Source organism: Sinocyclocheilus rhinocerous, unplaced genomic scaffold, assembly GCF_001515625.1.
Source record: "Sinocyclocheilus rhinocerous isolate Xijiao unplaced genomic scaffold, SAMN03320098_v1.1 scaffold140, whole genome shotgun sequence".
Lineage (NCBI taxonomy): Eukaryota > Metazoa > Chordata > Actinopteri > Cypriniformes > Cyprinidae > Sinocyclocheilus > Sinocyclocheilus rhinocerous.
The window spans coordinates 1,320,905-1,343,044 of record NW_015642053.1 but is presented as its reverse complement, the minus strand read 5'-3'; the positions used below and the strand labels follow the sequence as shown (position 1 = coordinate 1,343,044).

The 22,140-nt window shown below is 36.8% G+C and overlaps 1 protein-coding gene across 4 annotated transcripts in view; it reads left to right on the top strand.

Moving 5' to 3' along the window:
• Positions 1 to 3,044: 3,044 nt before the first annotated feature.
• qki2 (QKI, KH domain containing, RNA binding 2) overlaps positions 3,045 to 22,140 on the top strand; it is a 28,499-nt gene continuing 9,403 nt past the window's right edge. Inside the window, exons 1-3 of one of the 4 annotated variants that reach the window (XM_016572265.1) lie at positions 3,045 to 3,790; positions 15,125 to 15,267; positions 19,654 to 19,770. In XM_016572265.1, the coding sequence (XP_016427751.1) occupies positions 3,649 to 3,790; positions 15,125 to 15,267; positions 19,654 to 19,770 (402 nt within the window). In that variant the 5' untranslated portion in view covers positions 3,045 to 3,648. The remainder of the gene's footprint in view (positions 3,791 to 15,124; positions 15,268 to 19,653; positions 19,771 to 22,140) is intronic. The other 3 variants (XM_016572267.1, XM_016572264.1, XM_016572266.1) reach the window with 3 other exon arrangements.

The following is a 22,140-nucleotide window of genomic DNA, read 5'->3' as shown; positions in this document are numbered from 1 at the left end:
ACTAGTAATCCATGTGACTTCAGTCCATCCGTCTTGTGAAGTGAAAAGCTGCAACAACAAAACAAATTCATCATTACGACATTTTCAGCTAAAATAAATATCCTCTATCCATAATATTGCTTTCTCCAGGGAAAAATCCATTTCATCTGAATCAGGAGAGAAATATGCACAAGCACCATTTATAAGCAAAAACCCAATCCAATGCAGTTCTAAATATGTTGCTGGATTTTGATATGAGAGGACAACAGGGGATGAACTGCTTTTATTTATTTATTTTTTCTTTATTTCTTATCAGAGGAAGCATTATTATAGTTTTTTTTTTTTGTTGTTGGTATTTTGACCCGAAAGTTTAAAGTTAAAACGCCTCAAATGATGAATTTCTTTATTACATGCACATAGTTTTTCGCTTCAAAATATGTTAATTGATGGACTGGAATTGAGTTGTGGAATATTGTGATGTTTGTATCAGCTGTTCGATCAGACTCTTGTTCTGACGGCACCCATTCACTCACTGGTGAGCAAGAAATGTAACTCTGTTTTTCAAACCTGTTCCGATAAAGAAACAAACTCTTCTACATCTGGGATGACCAGATTTCCTAACCCTATTTTATTTTAGCTCCAGAAGCCATTTCACTCAGCGATACATGCGTCATAAAAGGGAATAAATGATCGTCAACTTCCGTTTCATGATAAATTTAAAGGTAAAGTATGCAATCATACTATTATACTTAATTAATGGATGCTGTCTGTTTGTACAGCCAATGGCAGATGAGAGTGAAACCCTGTTTGAAAAAAAGTAATTTTTTGCACTTCTGTTTAGTGATGAAATTGCACATTTCAGTTATATTTAGTGATTGCGGCCATCAGTAAATGATTTCTTAGAAGAAAACAGGCCCTCTGTTCTAAAAGGATATGGGCTAAAAGAAAGCATGTGTGATGTGCACATCAGAATAATACATCTGTCTTGTTTTTTCAACTTTCCACAAAGAAAATGAAATACTTATTCTTTGTTTTGCTCAAAGCCTATAATAATCCATCTTAATGAGGTGTCAATCAAATGACTATTGTGTCTTTTTCCTCTGAGATTTTCACATATTCTTTTGTCAATACATCTCACGGGCTTTGTCTAGTGAACTGTTTTCTCTCTCGCTATCAGAAGGTGCAGTAATGAAATGGTCTGTTCTCTCACTAGTCTGTTAATTACTTCTCTATTTATTTAGCGGTTGTGCTGTGGTGACGGGAGGCCCTGGGGATTGTCTGACTCCCATGCTAAATAGCCTGCATTCCAATCCCTTGATGTCCAGACTAATACCATCCTCACTTTCATCTCAACGGCCTGACAAATTAGCACCCATCTGATTCCCTATAGTGAAAAATAAGGGGAGAAAGGGCCGCACAGCATCCTGGAGGAATCTTCTGACCATTAAAATATCAGTTATATATAGATATATCTGTCATGGAGAAGTTGTTCCTGGAGTTTTGTAAAAAATAAAAGTAAATGTTTTAGCACCAACCCATGTTATCCATAAAAAATCTTGTCCATTAAAATTATTTTTCTTTTAACATGAAATAACATGAAAAAAAAAAAAACGCTTTATATAATGGCGTTTTCTGGCTTGTTTTAAATTAATTATTTTATTTATTACAAATAACAATTTTATATTCATGTACATTCCTGTTGTAAGCATAATCACTAAATTTAGTTAGATTTATGCTTAAAACAAGACAGAATAAATTTATTATATAAATGTATTTTATATAAATAAATATTGTATATAAATTTTTTGTATATTTATATTTTATATACATATTTTGTATTTTATATACATTTTATATCTATTATATAAATGTATTTTGCTATATAGAGAATTTTCTAAGCTTTATGCTTAAAATGATAAAAAATTATAAAAATGTATATATATATATATATATATATATATATATATATTGTGTCAAGTAAATTCATCTTTACTGAATGTTTTTTTGGATATTCACTGAAAAAAATGTGCTGATCAAGAAAATATGTTTTGCAGTGTGTGCGAGGTTTAGCTTGCTAACCCACGCTGTCCCTGCACGCTCACTCAGAGTACAATCACAAAGGCGGTAGGGACACTTAGGTAAGGAGGCAGAACCCAGTATGAATGCAGAGAACTTCAACAAGTCTTTTTCTCCCGTTTTTGGATCTGTTTTCCCCTTGCACTTGCATGGTTGCTTAAAACGTTACATGGCACAAATCTGATCCTAGGTCAGCATTTCATCATCAAACCGCTCCCTGCAGGAGGGCCTCTCACTCTGGCCTTTAGTTGTTGTTAGAGCAATTGCTAGAATCTGTGTCTATCTGCATAAGAATGCTGCCCACCTCACAGAGGAAGGAGGAGGGCCGCAAGAATTGATGAAAACTTTTCCTGTTCCTCCAAGCCCTTTCATTCCCCTCTCTCCTGTTTCTCAAAACTTGGCTGAGATGCACTCCTGCCAATGCATTTGCACCACTTTCAGAAATAAACCCTGCTTAAAAGGTGGATTTGAACATGTAAAATGCATGCTTATGAAACAAAGACAGTGAAGTACAGACACTGGCCTAGTCAAACTTGATTATAAGACCAAGATATCCATCATGCTTCGTCTAAGATAATCTTATCTGTAAGACAGTCCATGTTAAATATTTAGTAATGCATTTGAATGCAGAAAAAATACCCACTTTCTTTTTTTTCCTCATATCATTGCTTCAGGGTTATTGAGTGTGCATATTTGTTTTACAATAGCTGAAAATCTGAACATGTAAATATAGTAAGGTTTAGGGATAGAAAGTGGCTAGTTGTCACACAAGTTGGCTGTATTTCAGTAGGCTACTTATAACGTTTTCAATCGAATGTTTGCATATTTTCATTTATTTAGAATCTGTACAAATCACATTGACTTTAATATAAGAACAACACGTCTATGGGAGCTACTGCTCACAAGAAGTATATGTGTACAAGTTTGTGTGTGAGAGGGTCTGCATCTGCGTGAGAGAGGGAGAAAGGCAAATTGTGCAGGTTTCTCCTCCCATTGGCGACTTCGCACGATGGCAATGTTGAGCAGTGTAGGGTTGATCATGATCATGTGACAGACAGCTTTGGGAGAGAACAGGTCTGAACACAGAAACATCAGGCGCAACTAAAGGAGTTTCCACTGCGCGAGAGACAGAGCCTACAAGTGAACATTGCCCTGCTTTAAAACCGTTATTCAAGAGCTCTCTGAACGACGTCGACGGTCTGTGGAAAGTTCTGGGGAGAAGCTGTTTTCAACAGCTTGGATAAAGAAACGTTTGGTGGCGATAAAACATTCTCTGTAGAAGAGGACAGACGCACAAATCTCAGCGGGCATGCGGGAGTTTTTGGAGTTATTTGACGGTAAACACTCTACAAACAAATAAGAACTTTCGCGCAGATTCCTTTCGTTAACTGCGTCATCTGTTGGGTTTTTAAAAACCGATGATTGGGGGTGATACAAAGTTTCTTTGCGACATTGCGTTTGAAAAGTAGCATCATCGGGGCAGGAGTTTGGAATAAAACAGGGAAAACGTATCAAACCCCTCCGTTTGCTTTTTTAGGGGACTGTCGTGTTTTCCCGAATTTTAACGCTTTTTTGGAGGGTAATATTTTAAACATGGTTGGGGAAATGGAAACGAAGGAGAAGCCTAAGCCGACTCCTGATTATCTGATGCAGCTCATGAACGACAAGAAACTGATGAGCAGCCTGCCAAACTTCTGTGGTATCTTCAACCATCTCGAGCGACTGTTAGATGAAGGTGAGAGTTCTATATATTTCTTTAAAAACAAAGAACACACTTGATTTGGGTTCGTAAGAACTGTGGATGCCTTCAGATTTATCCTAAATATGTCGGTGTTTTTATTTTTCAGTTTCTTGATTGTTGTAAACAAGCTCCGGAGTTTGTAAATAATATCTTTTGATTTTTTTTTTCATCCCAGTGAAGAATAACTTTTCGAGCACGCTACATTATTATGCCAGTTGGTGGCGACAAGTGGGAGTCGTTTAGTGAGTATGAGTGAGCGAGTCTTTGAATCTTTCACTCACTGATTCGTTGTAAACGTCGAGTCTTTTAGGACTGAAACAAATCTTATGATCCTTTATTAAAATTTGCGTTTATTAATCTAGACTACAGACTCAAGTGTTTAAGGATCATATGTGTTTTACTATAGAAGACAAAAGAAAAACGTTTAAGCTGGAAGTGACTTTAATACACTAGTTATATTATAGAGACAAAAAGTCATTTCTACATAGCCTATTCATAATTTATCCATCCTCTTCCTCTATTTCTTGTGAACGAGATTACCTCACTCATTCAGTGAAGAGGGTGTGTTCTTTCAGTTAGTCCAACCAATGAAATACTTCTTTACAACTGTGCTCAAATTCGATTGGCCTGTGGTTTACTCAATATATAGGCTATGAAGCCGGGAAAGCCGTCAAAAGGAATTAAAGATATGAGTCAGTACATGGAAGTAAATGAGAATGATTTGTTCATGATGAAAGAACACATTTGCTTAGGCCTATCGCTTAACAAGTCTGTTCAATCTTTTAGACTGTAACAGTCTAGAAACTTATGTGGTAAAATGATCAAGTTTTGATGTTTAACAGGCATCATCAAAGATTTTAAATGGTATTATTTCTTCCCTAAATGACAGTAGCTGAAAACATTTTTTTAGTTTGCTCAAATGAATAAAACATCATTATGGGCCATGGTGCAGTTGGATGATACTCAGATTAGAGGAACTACTGGCTGTAATCGAGACTAGCCTACTTGTTGGTTTTGTGAATTTAGTGGTAGGGCTATTTATAACATACTACAGTGGCAAGTCATCTGCCTAGGCTCTCCAGACTAGGACTGCATTTCACAAAACCTTTGTTAGCTTACTATGGTCGTTAGTTTTCTATTGAACTCTATTGGTAGCGAGTTGCTTTTGGGAAACGCATCCCTGGTTGGTATTGTAAAGCAAGGTTTGTACTTAAAGCTGGAGTTTACTCAGGGTTGATGCACTTTTAACACATTTGAATGCTGCAGAACTCATGTAACCAGCAGTTGTCCTCTGGGAATGCAGGGGAAGCTGAGGACCTGATAACAGAATCACTTCTCTCTTTCTCCTTCACATTCATACAGCATTCATGTAATCATACAGCCCATAGCCGTGGCTTATTTCATTCTCAGTTTATTGCTGATAATCCAGTGTACTAATATAAAGGTTATCACTGCAATACTTTTATGGAGAGAAGGGTGATCTGTTAGATATATATCCACAGTAATTTACAATCCATTTTAGAGTGAATTCAGTCCGTCTGGTTCTTTAGTACACTGAATCTCTCTAGATTCATCATAACTCACCAATAGCTTGTGGCATATTGAAATATGTGTCATAAATAACCTCACTAAGCCTGGGTTTTTCAGTTCCTCTGTTTAGAGCTAATTTAGCCTTGTCTGTTCTCTTTATTCAAGCATATTACAAACTAGATGGAGCTCTTAAAATGTTGATTAGCTGAAAAATTGGTAGAATTTCTTTGATCTAGATTTCCTCTCATTACAGAAGGGTTCCAAATCACCCACTGCCTTTTGTATAGCTTTGTCTCATATATTTTCCTTGTATGAGGATCCCAGTTCTGTCAGGTTATTGTAAAGAGGTTACTATATAATAAGCTTGGTATTTTGCTTGAGCACTTGTAGGCTACCTTTTCTTTTCACACCCAGTGTGTTTTATGATACCAGAGAACTCGTTGTTTGTGTCTGCAGTTTCAAATGTGTTCTTTTGGGTTTTTATTTATTTATTTTTTACCTACAGGTCAGCATGCTTACAGTTCCAGTTGTTTATATAGGTTTTTAAAAATGTACTGTTTATAGCATTTGCTCTTAGTGTGTATTGTATTTGTAGTGTTTTAAATTAAAAAAGTGACGTGACATGTGGCCAAGTATGGCGACCCATACTTGGAATTAGTGCTCTGCATTTAACCCATCCAAAGTGTACACACACAGCAGTGAACACACACACACACACACCGTGAACACACACCCGGAGCAGTGGGCAGCCATTTATGCTGCGGCGCCCGGGGAGCAGTTGGGGGTTCGGTGCCTTGCTCAAGGGCACCTCAGTCGTGGTATTGAAGGTGGGAGAGAGCGCTGTACATTCACTCCCCCCACCGACAATTCCTGCCGGACTGGAGACTCGAACCTGCAACCTTTGGGTTACGAGTCCGAATCTCTAACCATTAGGCCACGACTTCCCCGATAATACAAGCATAACACATAATATTTGATAACTCATATTTGATATTGTGCTGTGTTATTGTTTCCAGGTTTTGTAAATCTCCAGCATGTGTTTTCAGGGCTGCTCTTTTCTTCACACTTCTTTTGTGTTCCCTCTAAGGAACAGATATTCTGCTGGTATGCTGCTTATTGAATTATTTGAGTAATTAAGCCATCATGGAAGAAAAATATATGGGAGAGGATCCAGAAGCAATGTTGAACCTCTATTTGAAAACACTGGCTTTTCCTTATCTGATTTAGATATAAAACGGGACTACAGAGCCCCAGGGGGACCTACCAGTGAAATTGTTGCAAAATGTGTTTTTTGTTCTTTTTACTGAAACTGTTCTGTTGCCTTTTATTATTGCGTAGGATAAATAATATTGGTCTTGTGTTAACAGCATTGCACAAATGTTATTGTTGGAGGCACTTTCAATAAATAGGGTGCAAAATAAGGCCAAAAAAGTGGTCTGCTAAAGAAGGTGCTTAACCTTCAGAATATCATCAACCCCAGAAGGTCAAATATTGTATGTTTTTTTCCATCTTCATATTATAAGAGTTTTTTTTTCTTTTTTCCTTTAATTTTTCTAAATGAAGTTTAAACCCCCTGATTGAAATTAAATAGGCAAAATTTATAAAATAAACTTGAATGCTTCCCATACATTTAAGAAAATAGTTTCTTTGGTTGTATTGTATATCAATAAACATTAAACAAACATTGAAACTAAATATGTATAAAATTAACTATGTGGTTCCTATAATTTAAAATATTTTATTGTATTTTCTATCAATAAATGTTAAATAAACATTGAAATTAAATATACAAAATGTATGAAATAAACGACAGGGTTCCCATAAATTAAAGAACAATATTTGTTTGTATTTTATATCAGTAAACAATAAATTAACATTTAAATTAAATACACTAAATTTACAAAATAAATTACAGGGTTCCCCTAAATTAAAGAAAAATATTTGTTTGATTGTGTTTTCGCATACCACTTGGCTTAAAGTTTGCATCTTATGGAATGCGACTTAAAGGGGTCATATGATGCGATTCAAATTTTTCCTTTCTCTTTGGAGTGTTACAAGCTCTTGGTGCATAAAGAAGATCTGTAAAGTTGCAAAGACTAAAGTCTCAAATCCAAAGAGATATTCTTTATAAAAGTTAAGAGTCAACCACGCCTACCTAAAACGGCTCGTTCTAACACGCCCCCACATGTCTACGTCACTATGTGGGAAGATGATCGCCGGATCGGCTTTCACCGTGGACGAAGCGGAGTCCAGCCCGGGGTCGTCACATGTGGTTGCCGCAAGCCCGCCGGACGCTCCTTTGTCGAATCCGCCGGCCTCTGCTCACTCTAGGCCTCCGTCCTCCGCTCACTCTATCCCACCGTGTGTTTCGTTGTGAAAGCGAAACTACTTTGTTTGGTCTTCCAAAAGAGGACATGACTAGAAATCAGTGGTTAAGTTGTATTTACAACACGGTTCCAGAACAGTTCAACCCAAATATTCAGATGTGTCCAGCGCATTTTATGGAGGACTGTTTCCTGGAAGAGTAGACTACAATGCCAGACTGTAAGTACATTTTTCGCTTTTCAGACCGCCTTTCAGAGAGGCGAGGTATAGAGGAGAAACAATAATGTACAGTATGTGGAAAATAATGTGTTTTTAAATCTTAAACCGCATAAACACATTTCATTACACCAAATACACAAAATGTTATTTTTAGCAACATCATATGACCCCTTTAAACATTGGTATTTTTAGGGGTTATCTATCTTTATACTTGTATTGAATCTGCCACTTAAATCAGTAATTTGGTAGTTTTCTAAATGTCTCCATAGCGCCATGTATTTCCTAAAGGGGTGAAAGTTGCTCCAGGCAAATGTGTTAGGAAAGTTAGAATTCTCAGTGGTGTCTTGACCTCTGATTGTCCTCACATTATGGTCTTGGTTAAAGAGTAAAGCATGCTTCTGTGGTCATGCTTCCAAACATAGACTGGCACATGAGCAATGAAGGGACGCCACTCTGACCTATATACATCATATGACCGTGACAAGGGCACACACAATGATCACATGGTTCTTCATGAATCTGTCACCACTTCATGACTGTTAGAGGTGCTGAATGTTCCACAGACAGAGATCAAGTGTTTGTGTGTGTGTGTGTGTGTGAGAGAGAGTATCAGTTATGAATGTGTGTTCCAGGAAACATTTTGTCACTTTACACACATAATTGTGTCCATTTTTTTATTCATTTATCTATTATTTGAAATTTCTTTCAGTATGAGTGAGTCTGAGTGAGTGTAGTTATATGACCTTTTCATCTCTTGAAAAAGTAACTCGGATATTTTCTTGTAAATTAAAAAAGTAATGCGTTACTTTACTAGTTACTTGAAAAACGTAATCTGATTACGTAACTCGCATTACTTGTAATGAGTTACCCCCAACACTGCTCAGAATACATGTGACATCAGTGCTCTTTGATTTTCGCTGCATTAAGCTATTACCTCCTTAGCCAGATCCCGTGACACAGACAGAGCGAGATACAGAAAGGCCCCGGGACCAGGGCACGGGTCGAGGGCATGCCGACTAGACAGATTCCCTCCAATTTCTGCAAAGTAATATGCACTAAAAGAATTCTTCTGAAACACTTCTCCATAGGGAACAGGTGAATAAAACAGGCTGAACTCACTGTTTAACCCCATGAAAAGCTACATCGGGGCGTCATACTATTTATTATTATATTTAGCATCAGAAACCTTTTTATGGAATTAGAAAATATGTTTTATTATTAAATTCATATTTTACATTTACGCTCCCATTCAATAGTACCATCAAAAGTGATAGTAAAGACAAAAAAAATCAGTTTCAAATAAATGCTATTTTTTAAAAAACTTTCTATTCATCAAAGTATCCTGAAGAAATGTATCATGGTTTCCACAAAAAATATTAAGAATGGTTTTCAACATTGATAATAAATGTTCTTGAGCAGCACATCAGCATATTAGAATGATTTCTGAAGGATCATGTGACACTGAAGACTGGAGTAATGATGCTGAATATTCAGATTTTACATCACAGGAATATAATATTTTGAAAATAATATTCAAATATTAAGCAGTTATTTTATATTGTAATATTTCACAGTATTACTGTTTTGATGTATTTCTGATCAAATGATTGCAGCATGGGTGGGCATAAGAGACTTCTTTCAAAAACATAAAAAAAAATTTACCTCAGACTTTTGAATGGTAGTTTATATTCTATTATATTTATATCATCCATTTAAATTTTGTCATTACAGAATTGTACACATTTAGATCTACGCTATGACATCAGTAACAATTATTTAAAAAAAACAGGACATGATTTCATCCATTAGGAATTTAATGGTTTCTGAAAAGGGGTCACACAGACAGTTGGTTTAAAATTAGGAATCCTTTGTGATATCCACCGAAAAGGGAAGTTTTTTTTTCTTTTCTGTGGAATAACATTCACAATTGGCCTCAACTGATTTCATTACCAGAGTAAAGCTAAATAAATACTGGTCCACAAAGGGATACAACAAATCTGGCTTTGAATCTCAAGCAATAAAAGTTTGTTTTAATAATGTTTAGATCTGATTCCTCTAACTCACTTTTTCGCAGTGGCCTTTCTGAATGAAACGGCTTTGTTTGGCAGTGGCAGACAGATGTGCCTGGAGCTATGAAGTGGCAGTTATAATGTTATTTTCAGGTCACATCTCATGCCTCTGTGTCAATCCTCACGTCTTTTGTGTTTGTGAAGGTGCTTTTCAGTTGTCCCTGTGTGTCTAATTTTTCTTTGTCTCCCTTTGGCTGTTTTCTTTGATAAGATAAATGTTGATTATCGAGCGTGTCGGTGATCTCATCAGTCTCCTGCTCTTCCCAGACAGCTTTGCTTGCATCTGTAAATACTCAATACTTATCTCACCCTTAACTGCCAGTTTGCCCGCAGTAGTCTTCTTGACACCAACAGACAATCTTTCTCAGCAATCATCCAATCACCACAGCACGTTAGTGCTTACCATCACAATCACATCATGACGTTGTAGAGTTCACAATCAGAGTGATAAGCACAAGCTGCACATTCTAATTTTCTGATTGCCAGGAGAATCAGAATGACCTTAAAGGAAAAATCTGTCATTTGCTCACCCAATGTTGTTCCAAATCATGCTTTTCTAGTAAAGAATGTTAATTTTGATGAACAGATCAAATGTTTATTCTTTATTCTCTAATAAACCTGCCCTCCACTGTAGCTTTTAAGTGAAATATAATTCCTTTTGGACATCATGTCAGGTTGGATATCAATGAGATAATCAAACATTATTGGTTCTTGCGGCACATCACATGACCAAACATTATTGACGTCAAACTTGGCACCATGTTTGTTTTAATAGTTACGACAGAAGGCAAATTATTAAAATTTGAGTCTGTTTGTCATGTTATCGTATGGTTTCAAAATAACTGGAATATAGTGCATGAATTATATTGACTACTTCTATACTGTCCATTTATGATGTTTTTGAGACATATATGCTATGGTTCAATCATTTTGGGTCAGCAATGAACAGTTTTACTCAGCAAGTGATGCATTAAATTGATGAAAAGTGACAGGAAAGATTGATTATTATGATTTTTGTTTTGTTTAAATAAATGCAGCCTTGCTGAGTAGAATTTAATGACCCCAATTTTTTTTTTTTAAGTAGTGTATATGGGAAGAGCTCTCAAAAACTCTCCTTATGTATTCCAGGCCAAATAACAGCTTATGGGCTTGAAACATTAGGATTATTAAATAATGACATTATGCTTAAAAGGGGGATGTCATAAGTTATTGGTTAAAATGACGGTTGCAGTTGAAATAGATTTGCTTTCACCACAGGTATTTGGTCTGAAGAAGGCATTCAGTTTGAAGATATATTGTCAGAGTGAAGGGAAATATTGTTCTTGCATGTACACATTTGTTTTTACACTGTCACTAACAGCCTGACAATTGCAGTAACTGTGGTGTCTGCTGTCTGTGTGCGAAAACGAAAGAGGAGTCGGACAGTTTCCTGGCAGTCGACGAGTATCCAGATGGTTTCACTGTTTGCGGTCTACTCTTTCATCCCTCTTGCAACCTTTTCTATCTTTTATTATTTTTTTACCTTTCTTTATCACGTTTCCACTGTTCATCTCAGCGTCTCTCATCTCTCCCACACTGCCACAGATGGCCAACTTCACTGTCTCTGTATGGGAGACTGTAATAATCTGTTTCTGTTCCAAAGTCTTAAAACTCTCCATTGCATGACATACACTTTACTGTGGAGTGGTGCGTAAAATAATAATAATTAAATAAAAGGATTTTATTTAAGACTCATCTGTGGCAACTTATAACTGCAGGAAAAGAGAAGTATATATTTGTATGATGAACTAGATATAGGCATGAGTAAATACATTATAAAATATATTAAAATGGATATATGTATTAATATACTATTTGACATATGCATTAATATAATAATTAAAATGTAATTTATTTCTTTGATTTCTGTGAAGACTTACTCCAATCTTCTGGGTTATGTGATCCTTCAGAAATCATTCTAATATGCTGCTTTGGTGCTCAAGAAACATTTCTTCTTATCAATGTTGAAAACAGTTGTGCTGTTTATTTTTTTTGTTTTGTAGAACCTGGCACATTCTTTCATTTAGAAATGGGAAGTACTTGGTTGATATTTGAACAGACCTTTCATAAATGTTTTGTTCATAATGTATAGTTTTTATCATTATTTCCGATCCTGTCTTTATATGAATTTGTGTGTCTGTGTATGTGCACTCATCTTTTCAAGCCTTATGTAATGGCACATACTGTGAAGCAGTGTTTGGTTGAGTAACCGCTTTGTCTTTATGCAGTGTCCAGCATGGTCTGGAGACCGCCAGCTCTCGCAGGCAATAACACTTTTGTTCGCTAAACGACCAAGGAATGTGTCTGACATCTCACATTAAATCACGCTTGCTTTTCTGCCAGCACATATCTCTGATTTCCAGTTCTTTCTTGTAAACCGTTTCAAAAAGTCTAAAAACTGCATCCAAATTTGCCTGTTTGAAGTTGATATAGGCACAAACTTCCCATGGCTGACACTAAAAGTGTGAAAAATACTAAAGGTGTCAGAAGAAGTAATTTAAGCCAGACGCATGACAGTGTGTCATTAGTAAATAACAGCAACTGAATAGGTTATCTGTAGCGCTGTGTGTTTAAAGTGCAGGAGCGCAGCTATCATTATGAAGGTGATATTTATGTCTCAGTGATGTAGCCATTGCTCGCCTGCTGCCATACCAGACCAACTGTATCATACTGTAGTATTGGACAGCTCGACTCAGATGACAGTAAACAAACACAAACTGTAATCAGAGTCATCTTGAGCTCTCTCTCTCTCTCTGTCACACACACACACACACATGTAAATGACGGTCTACAGCAGCAGTAGGAAGGACTATCTCACTGTCTGTCTATGTAGTGGTTTTCCAGTGTTGACCAGTCGCCTGTAATGTTTGTTTTTAGTGCACTTGAACGTTGTGCTAATAACAGCAAAACGGGGTGGAAAATTACATGTCTTATGTCACCTCAGCTGTTCTTCGGGGAATGGTTTAAACAGACCGTAGTATTTATTTTGTTTATTTTTTAATTTTCAGTCTATTTATGTATTTGTTCTGTAATAGTTTTTACTGCGGAATCTCCGTTTCAACCAAATAGTCATTGTTTCCTAGCAGATCCAAAATGTTGTGTTTTCAAATTGAATTTTACTAAATGAACACAAGGAAGATTGATTTTAATATCAGTATTCGTTTTAATTCGCACCAATATAACAATATGCAAAAATATATTTTTTAATATAATAGTAAAAATGTATGAAAATAGCATGCAGAGACTTCTTTGAACATTTTTGTGTAATGCCATAAACAGTTGAATCATTGAATTTATTCCCAGAAGTGAATCGAACTCGCCCCTTAAATATAAAGTAATTTTTGCTTCTGAATTTATGCTTCTGAATGATTCACCCCAAAATGAAAATTCTGTCATTATTTATTCACCTTCATGAGAACAAGTGAGGTTTGTTCTTGTTCATCAAGCAGGCATGGCGTTTACCATGTTTGGTAAGATTTAAAAAAAAAAAAAAAAAATTGTTCTGAAGATGAGTCTTATGAGGGTGAGTAAATGTTGGCATAATTTATATTTTTGGAAGAACTATCCTTTTAGCTTTAACAGATGAATAAAAACCATTAAAACTGTGATATTCACAGTGTTGCTTGTTTAATATTGCCAGCAGAATCATTGTGAATATTGTATATATCGCCCAGCCCTTGTGACTCATGGGATAAGTCATGCTTAGTCCAAAGTTTTGAGACTGTTGGAATGTTAAGCCATAGAGTCACACAAAACCCAGTATAAACTTCTGACTGACTGTTTAATCTCCTTTTAACACTCAATGTAAAGTGACCAATTATACCAATTTCATGTGTAACTGCCAGAATGTGTAAATTAATCGGCTTTGAGCAGTTTGAGCTGATGTTTGGATTTGTGCTTCATTGTGGGACCTCGTATGACTGATTTCACTCCGAGGGTTTATTTTATCAGCTCTATTCTGAATGATAGCATATGGGCAGACGAAACCAGTCCCAGTTGGGATTTATTTAAAACATTGTAAATCAGAAAATGCTGTTTTAGGAATCGAAAACATGGTTAGATGCACTCATGCCAAGAGCATGTGTTGCATGTAATTGAGTGTAAATGTACTTACATGCTTGCGTTCACTAATGTAAGACATATGAGAGACATTGAAAACAATACTGGTCGATCTTCAGGACTGAGTGGTGTTGTCGGTGGAATTCAGAGGACCACAGCCTGCTGAGTACTGTTGAGTTATTGCTTATGAGATCTTGAGGTTCTCGGCTTTGCTCTGGGAGGATCCTATGGGAGCCCAGCAGGCTACGGCTAGCTCAGCTCAGTGTTATATTTAGGTCATTTTAATCTGCAGGCCTGGGCCATGCTTTGATGTTGTCATTTTGAACCATATTGCACATCAGTGTAAATCCATTCTAATATACTGCTGCTTCTTCCCAATATCCTCCAAAGAGCTTTTGTTAAATAATAATTATTGCTTCAGTCTTTTAAGCTGGTCTCTTTGGAATTCCTCTGTTTGGACCGACGAGCATTCAAAAGGCTGGTGTCTGATTCACTCTTTGTGAATGCACATCATGGTGCGCTATGGCTGGCTGGGCTCTCATGCCCTTTAGGAGTTGTTTTTGAATTAAATAGCTGCATGAACTCATTAAAAGTTCTGCAAGTCATTTATAACAGAAAGTACATCTTTTCTTTGTATTTAAAGATAAAGGAAGCAACTTATGAATCCAGATATGTGGAAAACTGCATTGTTTGTGTAGATAATACCGTTTTTCAAAGAAAGTGAAAAATTTGACATGCTCTTTGTCAAAGTTTCCTCTCTCAGATGTTAAACCTTAAACGGATCGTTTACCCAAACATAAAAATTCTGTCATTTACTCAACCTCATGCCGTTCCAAGCCTGCAAGCATATTTTGTAATCAAAAAACTTTGGTACCCATTAACTTCTATTGTATGGTCTAAAATTACAGAGACATGTTTCAAAATATTTTCTTCTATGATCCACAGATAAAAGTAACATATAATGGTTTGGAATGACATGAGGGTGAGTAAATGGTGGTAAAATGTTCATTTTTAGATATAATCTCTATCCAAGTTTTAATTCAGAGTTCTTTTATATAATTGAGTTTTTAATGTGTCTGTTTGACAGAAATTGGAAGGGTACGGAAGGACATGTACAATGACACTCTGAATGGCAGCACAGATAAAAGGACTTCCGAGCTCCCGGATGCTGTGGGGCCCATTGCACAACTCCAAGAGAAACTCTATGTGCCTGTCAAAGAATACCCAGATGTAAGTATTACTTCAGCGCTTTTCCAAAATAGAAACTTCATGAGTTTAATCCTTTGTTGGTCGGTTACTAAGACTATTGTATAGATTTAATTTAAGTGTTCCCATATGTGTCCCAAATGCTTCCCAGTACCCTTAATGTTTTTCTTCAGCTCATAGACTGTTGGGCAGTAGTTTACAGTTGAATCTCCATCAGTGTGGGTGCGTTTCTGTGGGTAAAGCAGGTGATTTATTGATAAGAACGAGTTCAGTCATGTATGCACACAACACAACAGACACAAACACAAATGGGTTAAGGCCAATAAAGCTGTTTTACAGCAGATTAGTATCTTAAAATAATCACCGCATTCATGGTATTTCTGGAATAATAATGTACATTCAGAAACTGCAATTTTACCTGCTGTAATGTGTTTATGAGGGCATACAATGCACCTTGACTAGTGCATGTAAATAGAGAGAGACATGTATTAGTGTTAACACATGTTTTTGTAGATTACTCAGATGACAGAAAATTGGAAATTTGTCCATGAAAGTGCGTTTATGACATGTGGATCCTCAGGGACTAATATTTAGTTGTTTTACACTTTGATTGTCTTACCTTAGACGTAGACACAGGGGAGCATGAGAATCCTGCAGCAGACTGATCCAATTAACTCGTCTCTGCCAGGACAGCAATAATCAAAAGACAATAATTAGCATGGTAAATATTGCTTAATACTGCGAGTCTATGCATTGTTTGACTCTCAGCCTGTGCTTCTTATTTTAATGCATCGTGACTGTTGAATCCTGTTTACAAGGGCAGCTTTCATACTATTCTCAGAAAACGTAATTTATGCAGAAACAGTCATCAGGCCTGAGAGTGGATTACGAGAGGAGCCCAATCTGAAACGTTTGTATGTCAACTGAGCAAAGTGTTGGGACGTACGTTTTCAGTGTCCTGTTTATCTTGACCGTCTTTATCATTGAGGCTGTGTTTAAGGAGACAATAAGTAGACGGAGAAGTGTTTCTGGCTGACAACTCTCACGTTTCTCCTGTCTTAAAGAGCTGATAAGAGTGATAGTAGGGTCAGGGTTAATCGAGTTTGAATGAGAGGCGCATAACAGGGGCTTCTCTATTATCTCTCGTTTAGTTATAATTAACCTCTGTGCATTGTCTACTATATCAGGACGAATCCCAACCAACTACTGACAGCACTTGCGCAAATGTGCGAAATTAACTTGTTTTAAAAGTATGTAGAAGAAATCGGAAGCTATAAAATGCAATACATCTCATTCTGATGCTGTTCTTGCATCAAGTAAACACATTTTGAAGAAAGAAAAGCTTTTGAATAGATTAGCCTGATAGATGACAACACACAGGAACTTCTGATCTGGTATCTACTGTCTAGTGTATTAAAATGTGATACATTTTGACAACCTGCTCAGAATTTCCCATTGTTGAGTGACTCATTGAGGTCACAAACTTCATAAAGCAACAAAGTCATTTGTAACTGCGCACCGCCAGCACCAGTAGGTCTTGTTCATGTGCAATATTGCTCAATTATTGTGATTATTCAGTCTCAACAATAAGAAATTTTCTGGCCTATTCAGATCTTTAATTGCCCTGCCAACATTTTCACTGGCCACACTTCCAAAAAATTTTAGATTTTATTAGTTGGCTACATGACTAATAATACCAAACTACAAAAAAGCTTTTACTATGAAATAGTGGCATATATTGCAATGTAATACAGATTTCTCATTTTCTACCATTTCTATTGATGCTTTCAAGACTATCAGTAACTAATACCTACTTACTGTTATTTTGACATAACTTTGTCAACAAGCTAGAGTTACCTTTAATCAATTGCACAAATTCAATTGTCCAGATCGAGTGTGCAAAGTGTGCAAATCTCAGAAAACCTGATGTTTACATTTGAATGTAAGATTGGAAGATACTAAAAGTGTAAAAAATAATAATGTAAGATACTGTTAGATTTCCTCCACCTTGTGTTTTCTCGTTACACTTTGTGATGGTCGTTTTGATAGATCAGTTGGGGGCACAACAAATCCTTATCTTATCTGCAGCCATCAATCATCAGGCTTGTTTTGAGAGCGACTTTGCTCCCCTGTAATAGAAGCAGAATTCCGATAATCCTGCAGGAACCTGTCAGGGTTACCACCATCCCACCATCCGTGCCAAGTGTGGGTGAGAGACATGCAGGTCACTGGCCTTTATGTCCTCTATCGCCTTTTGGAGAGAATGATCTAGAGCATTATCCCTGCTTTCATAGTCTATGTGAAAACAAATGTGGACTTTGACGAGGAGATGTGAGGGGTGGGCTATGATGATTAGTTTTCCATTCTGCATGCTCTCACTGTCTCTATGTAAAGACCGTTCAGAGTGATTCTGAGGCCGCCGCCTCAGTCTGTCATCCTCTTCCCACTCTTTTCACTCTAGCTGTCGACTGGTAATGAGGTTTTTCCAGTGCTTCATTGTTGTTCATTAAGAGCCACACACTTTAGATGAAGTTCTTAAACTTGTTAAAAAGCAAAAGAAAAAAAAGACAGTGTTTACGTCATTTTGTTAGCATTCTGTGACTGTCTTTGTTTTTTAAAAGGAATAGTCCACCCAAAAATGAAAATGCTCTCATCATTTACTCACCCTTATTTATTTTTTTTCTTTTGTTTTTTATTGTGTTTTTGATCAAACAAAAAGCAACCCTGGTGAGCATAATAGACTTAAATACTAAAAAAACTGTAGTGTTTTTTTTTTGTATTCAGTTTTTCCCTGAGGTCAACTTATAAAATTAGTAACTAAAAACACAATTTTTTTGTTTATTTTTGGTGTTCTCCCTTTAAGAAACATTCCATTCTTTTGTGAAATGAGAAATACTGTCTGATCTGCTTGCTGATCAGATCAGGTTTTTGTGATTCACAGAAAATTACACACTTTGCAGCCTTAATCAGCATCACCTGGTAATCAGTGGGAATTTGGTTTGGAAATTATATACTATCAGTCACTTCAGTTGTCTGTGCAGTTACATAGACCAGCAGTGATCTCAATGTTACACAGCTTACCAATCAGAATGACGGGAAGGTAGCCAGAAACATCTAGACTGACAAAAACGAAGTTCAGCAGTTGCACAAACATTGCCCACAAACAGTATAAACTACAATAACACAAGGACACAGACAGACATACAGACAGTGACATCCACAGTACACAGAAGTCTGATGAGCTCATCTCTAAATATACAGCACAGAGGGCCAACGACCCCCAGCAGCTGTGAGCGGCCTGAGAAGACATGAGCTTTAAAAGGAAGAGAATGCATTGTGACCCTGAGAGAGATTCAGCTGCCTGGCTTATCACTTAACCCATTGTGACAGATAAGGTTAAATGCTGAAAGAGTGGTGCAGCCATAGGCCCACAAACGCCAAAAAGCACAATGTCCCGGGTCGAGTCACAGCTCAACCGATCATTCAGTTTGCTTGACTAGTGGTATCCATACTCATATGTCACAAAATATCATTTATATTGTCTAAAGGGTTTGATTGAGAGTAGAAATTAGTGGAAATTGACGGTTATATTACAGACTAACAAATTAACCATTCAGACATCTCCACTTTTGGTCACGTCTGAATTGAAAGGAATTTAAAATTAAGTTGGGTTTGGAAAATATTTTCCAGTAAATGGTTGTTTTGTATGACTTCTAAAGCCAAAATCATGTTAATTGGAACATGAATTTGCATTGGACCAAAAGCAATCAAGCACTGTACCATAAGTCACACTGGCTGTTAAATACGGTAGGTATTTGTTTTTTATATGACTCTTTGACCCCTTTGTTGGTTAAATTTGTTCCATGTGACTTGTGTCAGAACAGGAACAGGGTGGAGTATGGTTAAGGCTTCCCCGTGGCAAATGGTACATTCCAAAACCGCATTTGGTCTCTAGATGTTCCCCTTTCAATAAAAGGGGATTAGACATTCCAAACATTCTGCCAGGGTTTTCAAAGTCCCTTTGATTGAATTATACAATTATGTTACCATGCTGCAGTTAACATCAAGCTCTGCCAAAGCTTCCATATGGGAGAACCATTAGCTGAGGAGATGATGGTCTGTGCTTTTAACCTTGAGGATGTGATTGTGGCTGCCTCTGCATTTCTATGCTGGTCTTTTTCAACTAAGTTGTACAGTGATTAAAAATCTCTATGCGCATATAAAATGAATGTGTGTGTGTGCACAGTGATAGAAACACACCGTTCTGTCACATCGAGAGTGCAACCCAAATTATTTCAGATCCGTGTCAGATTTTCAGCACTGGGATGCTCATACCAGATGTGTGAAATGCAGATGTTTTCCACTGAAAGAACTCCCTTGTTTTCTCTACCTTTTGATGTTTCTTCACAGTTCAATTTTGTGGGAAGAATCCTGGGACCCCGGGGCCTGACAGCCAAACAACTGGAGGCAGAGACGGGCTGCAAGATCATGGTGCGAGGCAAAGCCTCCATGAGAGACAAGAAGAAGGTAAGAATTTTTTATTTACTTTATTGCTTTTATTTTCACTTTCTTTTTGGTTTCTTTTTTACTATGTTATTTCCTTTCATTTCCTTCTTTTATTATTTAAATTTCCCCTTTTTATTGAATATTTCTTGTCTTTTCTCTTCTCTTTTGCTTTCCTTTTTTACTATTTTGTCTTTTCTTTCCTTTCCTTTGCTTTTCTTTTGTTTCCTTTGCTTTTTAAAATTTCTTTCATTCATTCGTTGTTTGTTTGGACTAAATGTTAAAAACATGTTTTTATTGCATGTTGTTTTTTTTTGTTTTTTTGCGAGGAAGACCATATACTGCCTTTGCGCCAGCACATAACTAATAGATGCCAAATGGAAAGAGACAAAATCCAGGCGATTCCATTTTAATGGAATTCCTGACAGAGTCTGCATGGCCTTCCCCACTGTAGAACTGAGGCAGATGATCTGCCTGCCTCCAAGGCTGCTTGACACAGAGGAAAAATGACTCGCATTAAAATGAAAATGAGTGCTATTCGAGAAAGGAGAATGCTCTGTTTTTCAAGCTCAAAGAATACTGTTTCACTTCCTTGTCTCATCCTACACCATTTAGTCCAAGTTTTTAGACTGGAGTTCAATTTGGGCGTGTTGCAAATATCCAATACTCTAAACCAACAAAAACAAGAACAGAACAAATAATGCTACTGAAGATTGATTTGTTTTAATGGCATCTATGCCTTGTAACTATATTTGATGTCAGACTATTTGCTTTTAATGTGGTATATAGACATTAGCAACTACGAACTACTGTCTTGAGTTCAGGCCTGTTTCCACAGACACATCAGGAGACAACTGTCTCCTTTTTGCATAATAGAAATCAATAGTTTTATCAGTTTAAGACTTTCAAGGATACGCCATCTGTGTTTATTCCTCACAGCACAACTTCCACTGCCTACACAAGCATGCAAATGAAACATTAAGAGCATACACGGTAAAATATTGGGTTAGAGGCGTTGATGAGATTCAGATTGATGGGGAATTAATGGAACACAATGAACCAAGATGCCTCAGGCAAAGCGCCATTCTCTCACTGTATTGCACAACCTATGTCTACCACACCAGAGATGCTTATAAAGGCTGTTTCGTTGGTCAAGACAGAAAAACAGACTGGTGGCTCAGCATTCTTAGCCAGACGAGGTGTTGCACATCTAGGAAGCTCAGAACAGACAATTGAAATCGAAAGTTTAAACCTCAGCTGTTTTCTCAAGTTTGACATTGTTTTCTGACAGCAGCCACTAGGCTTATGCTTTTCAAAATGCTCCTGTCATAATAGCATGTCAAAATTAAATCTGTGAAGAGTGCTTTTGAACATTGCGCGAAAATGAACGTTAGATTGCGAAACCATCAAGCCCTATAGTGTTCTGCAAACTTCATTTCTGTAACACTGAAACTACTGTGACAGCAGCACGAAACTTGTGCATAAATCCTGTGAAAAATTATGGCAATCAAGGAACAGAGAGAAAATAAGAAAAGTTACAGCCAGGGGCAAACAAGTCAGGCGTCAAATGGAGATGCCATCTGCATCTGTTCTCTTTGCCTAAATTGAATTTACTGTCACATTTCTTGGAATAAACACACAATAGGGTTAGGTTTCTGGTCTGTGAAAGGTGTTTGCTATTAGAATTAAAAGGTTAGCTTTTCCATAACATTAAATTTTAGTTTTTGTACTCACCTTCATGTCATTCCAAACCTGTATGACTTTTTTTGTCTGTGGAACACAAAAAGAGAAACTTGGCAGAATGTCCTAGCTGTTCTTTTCTGTACAATGAAAGTGGATAGGGACTAAACACTGTCAGGCTCCAAAGCAAGCAAAAAAGCAACATAAAAGTAATTTAAGTAGTGCATATGACTTGTATGCTATGTTTCAAGCCATTTGATAACTTCATGTGAGAAACATGACATTTATGTTCTTCACACTGAAATTTAAGTTATTCACTGGAAATCTCATGGTCACCGTTCACTTTCATTATATAGAAAAGAACGACTTAGATGTTCTCCTATTAATAACTCCTTTCATATTCCACAGAAGGAAGACATACTGATTTCGAAACCCATGAGGCTGAGTAAATGATGACATTACTTTTTTACGTCAGTTATTCCTATAGCAAACTGCTATGTTTATAATATCACATGACAAAATAGTCTGTTTACGCTGTACGCTGTAATTCAGATCATGCAAAAGGTTCATGCATTTGATGGTTGGAAGTGAAATAGAGATTCTGAGTTTGGAGGACGTTTGTGTACAAATAGGTGCACATATCCTAAGAAAGCTTGCTAAAATCATCATGTACTTTTTGTAATTTATAGCTTGTGTTGGATTGGCCTTTTACGT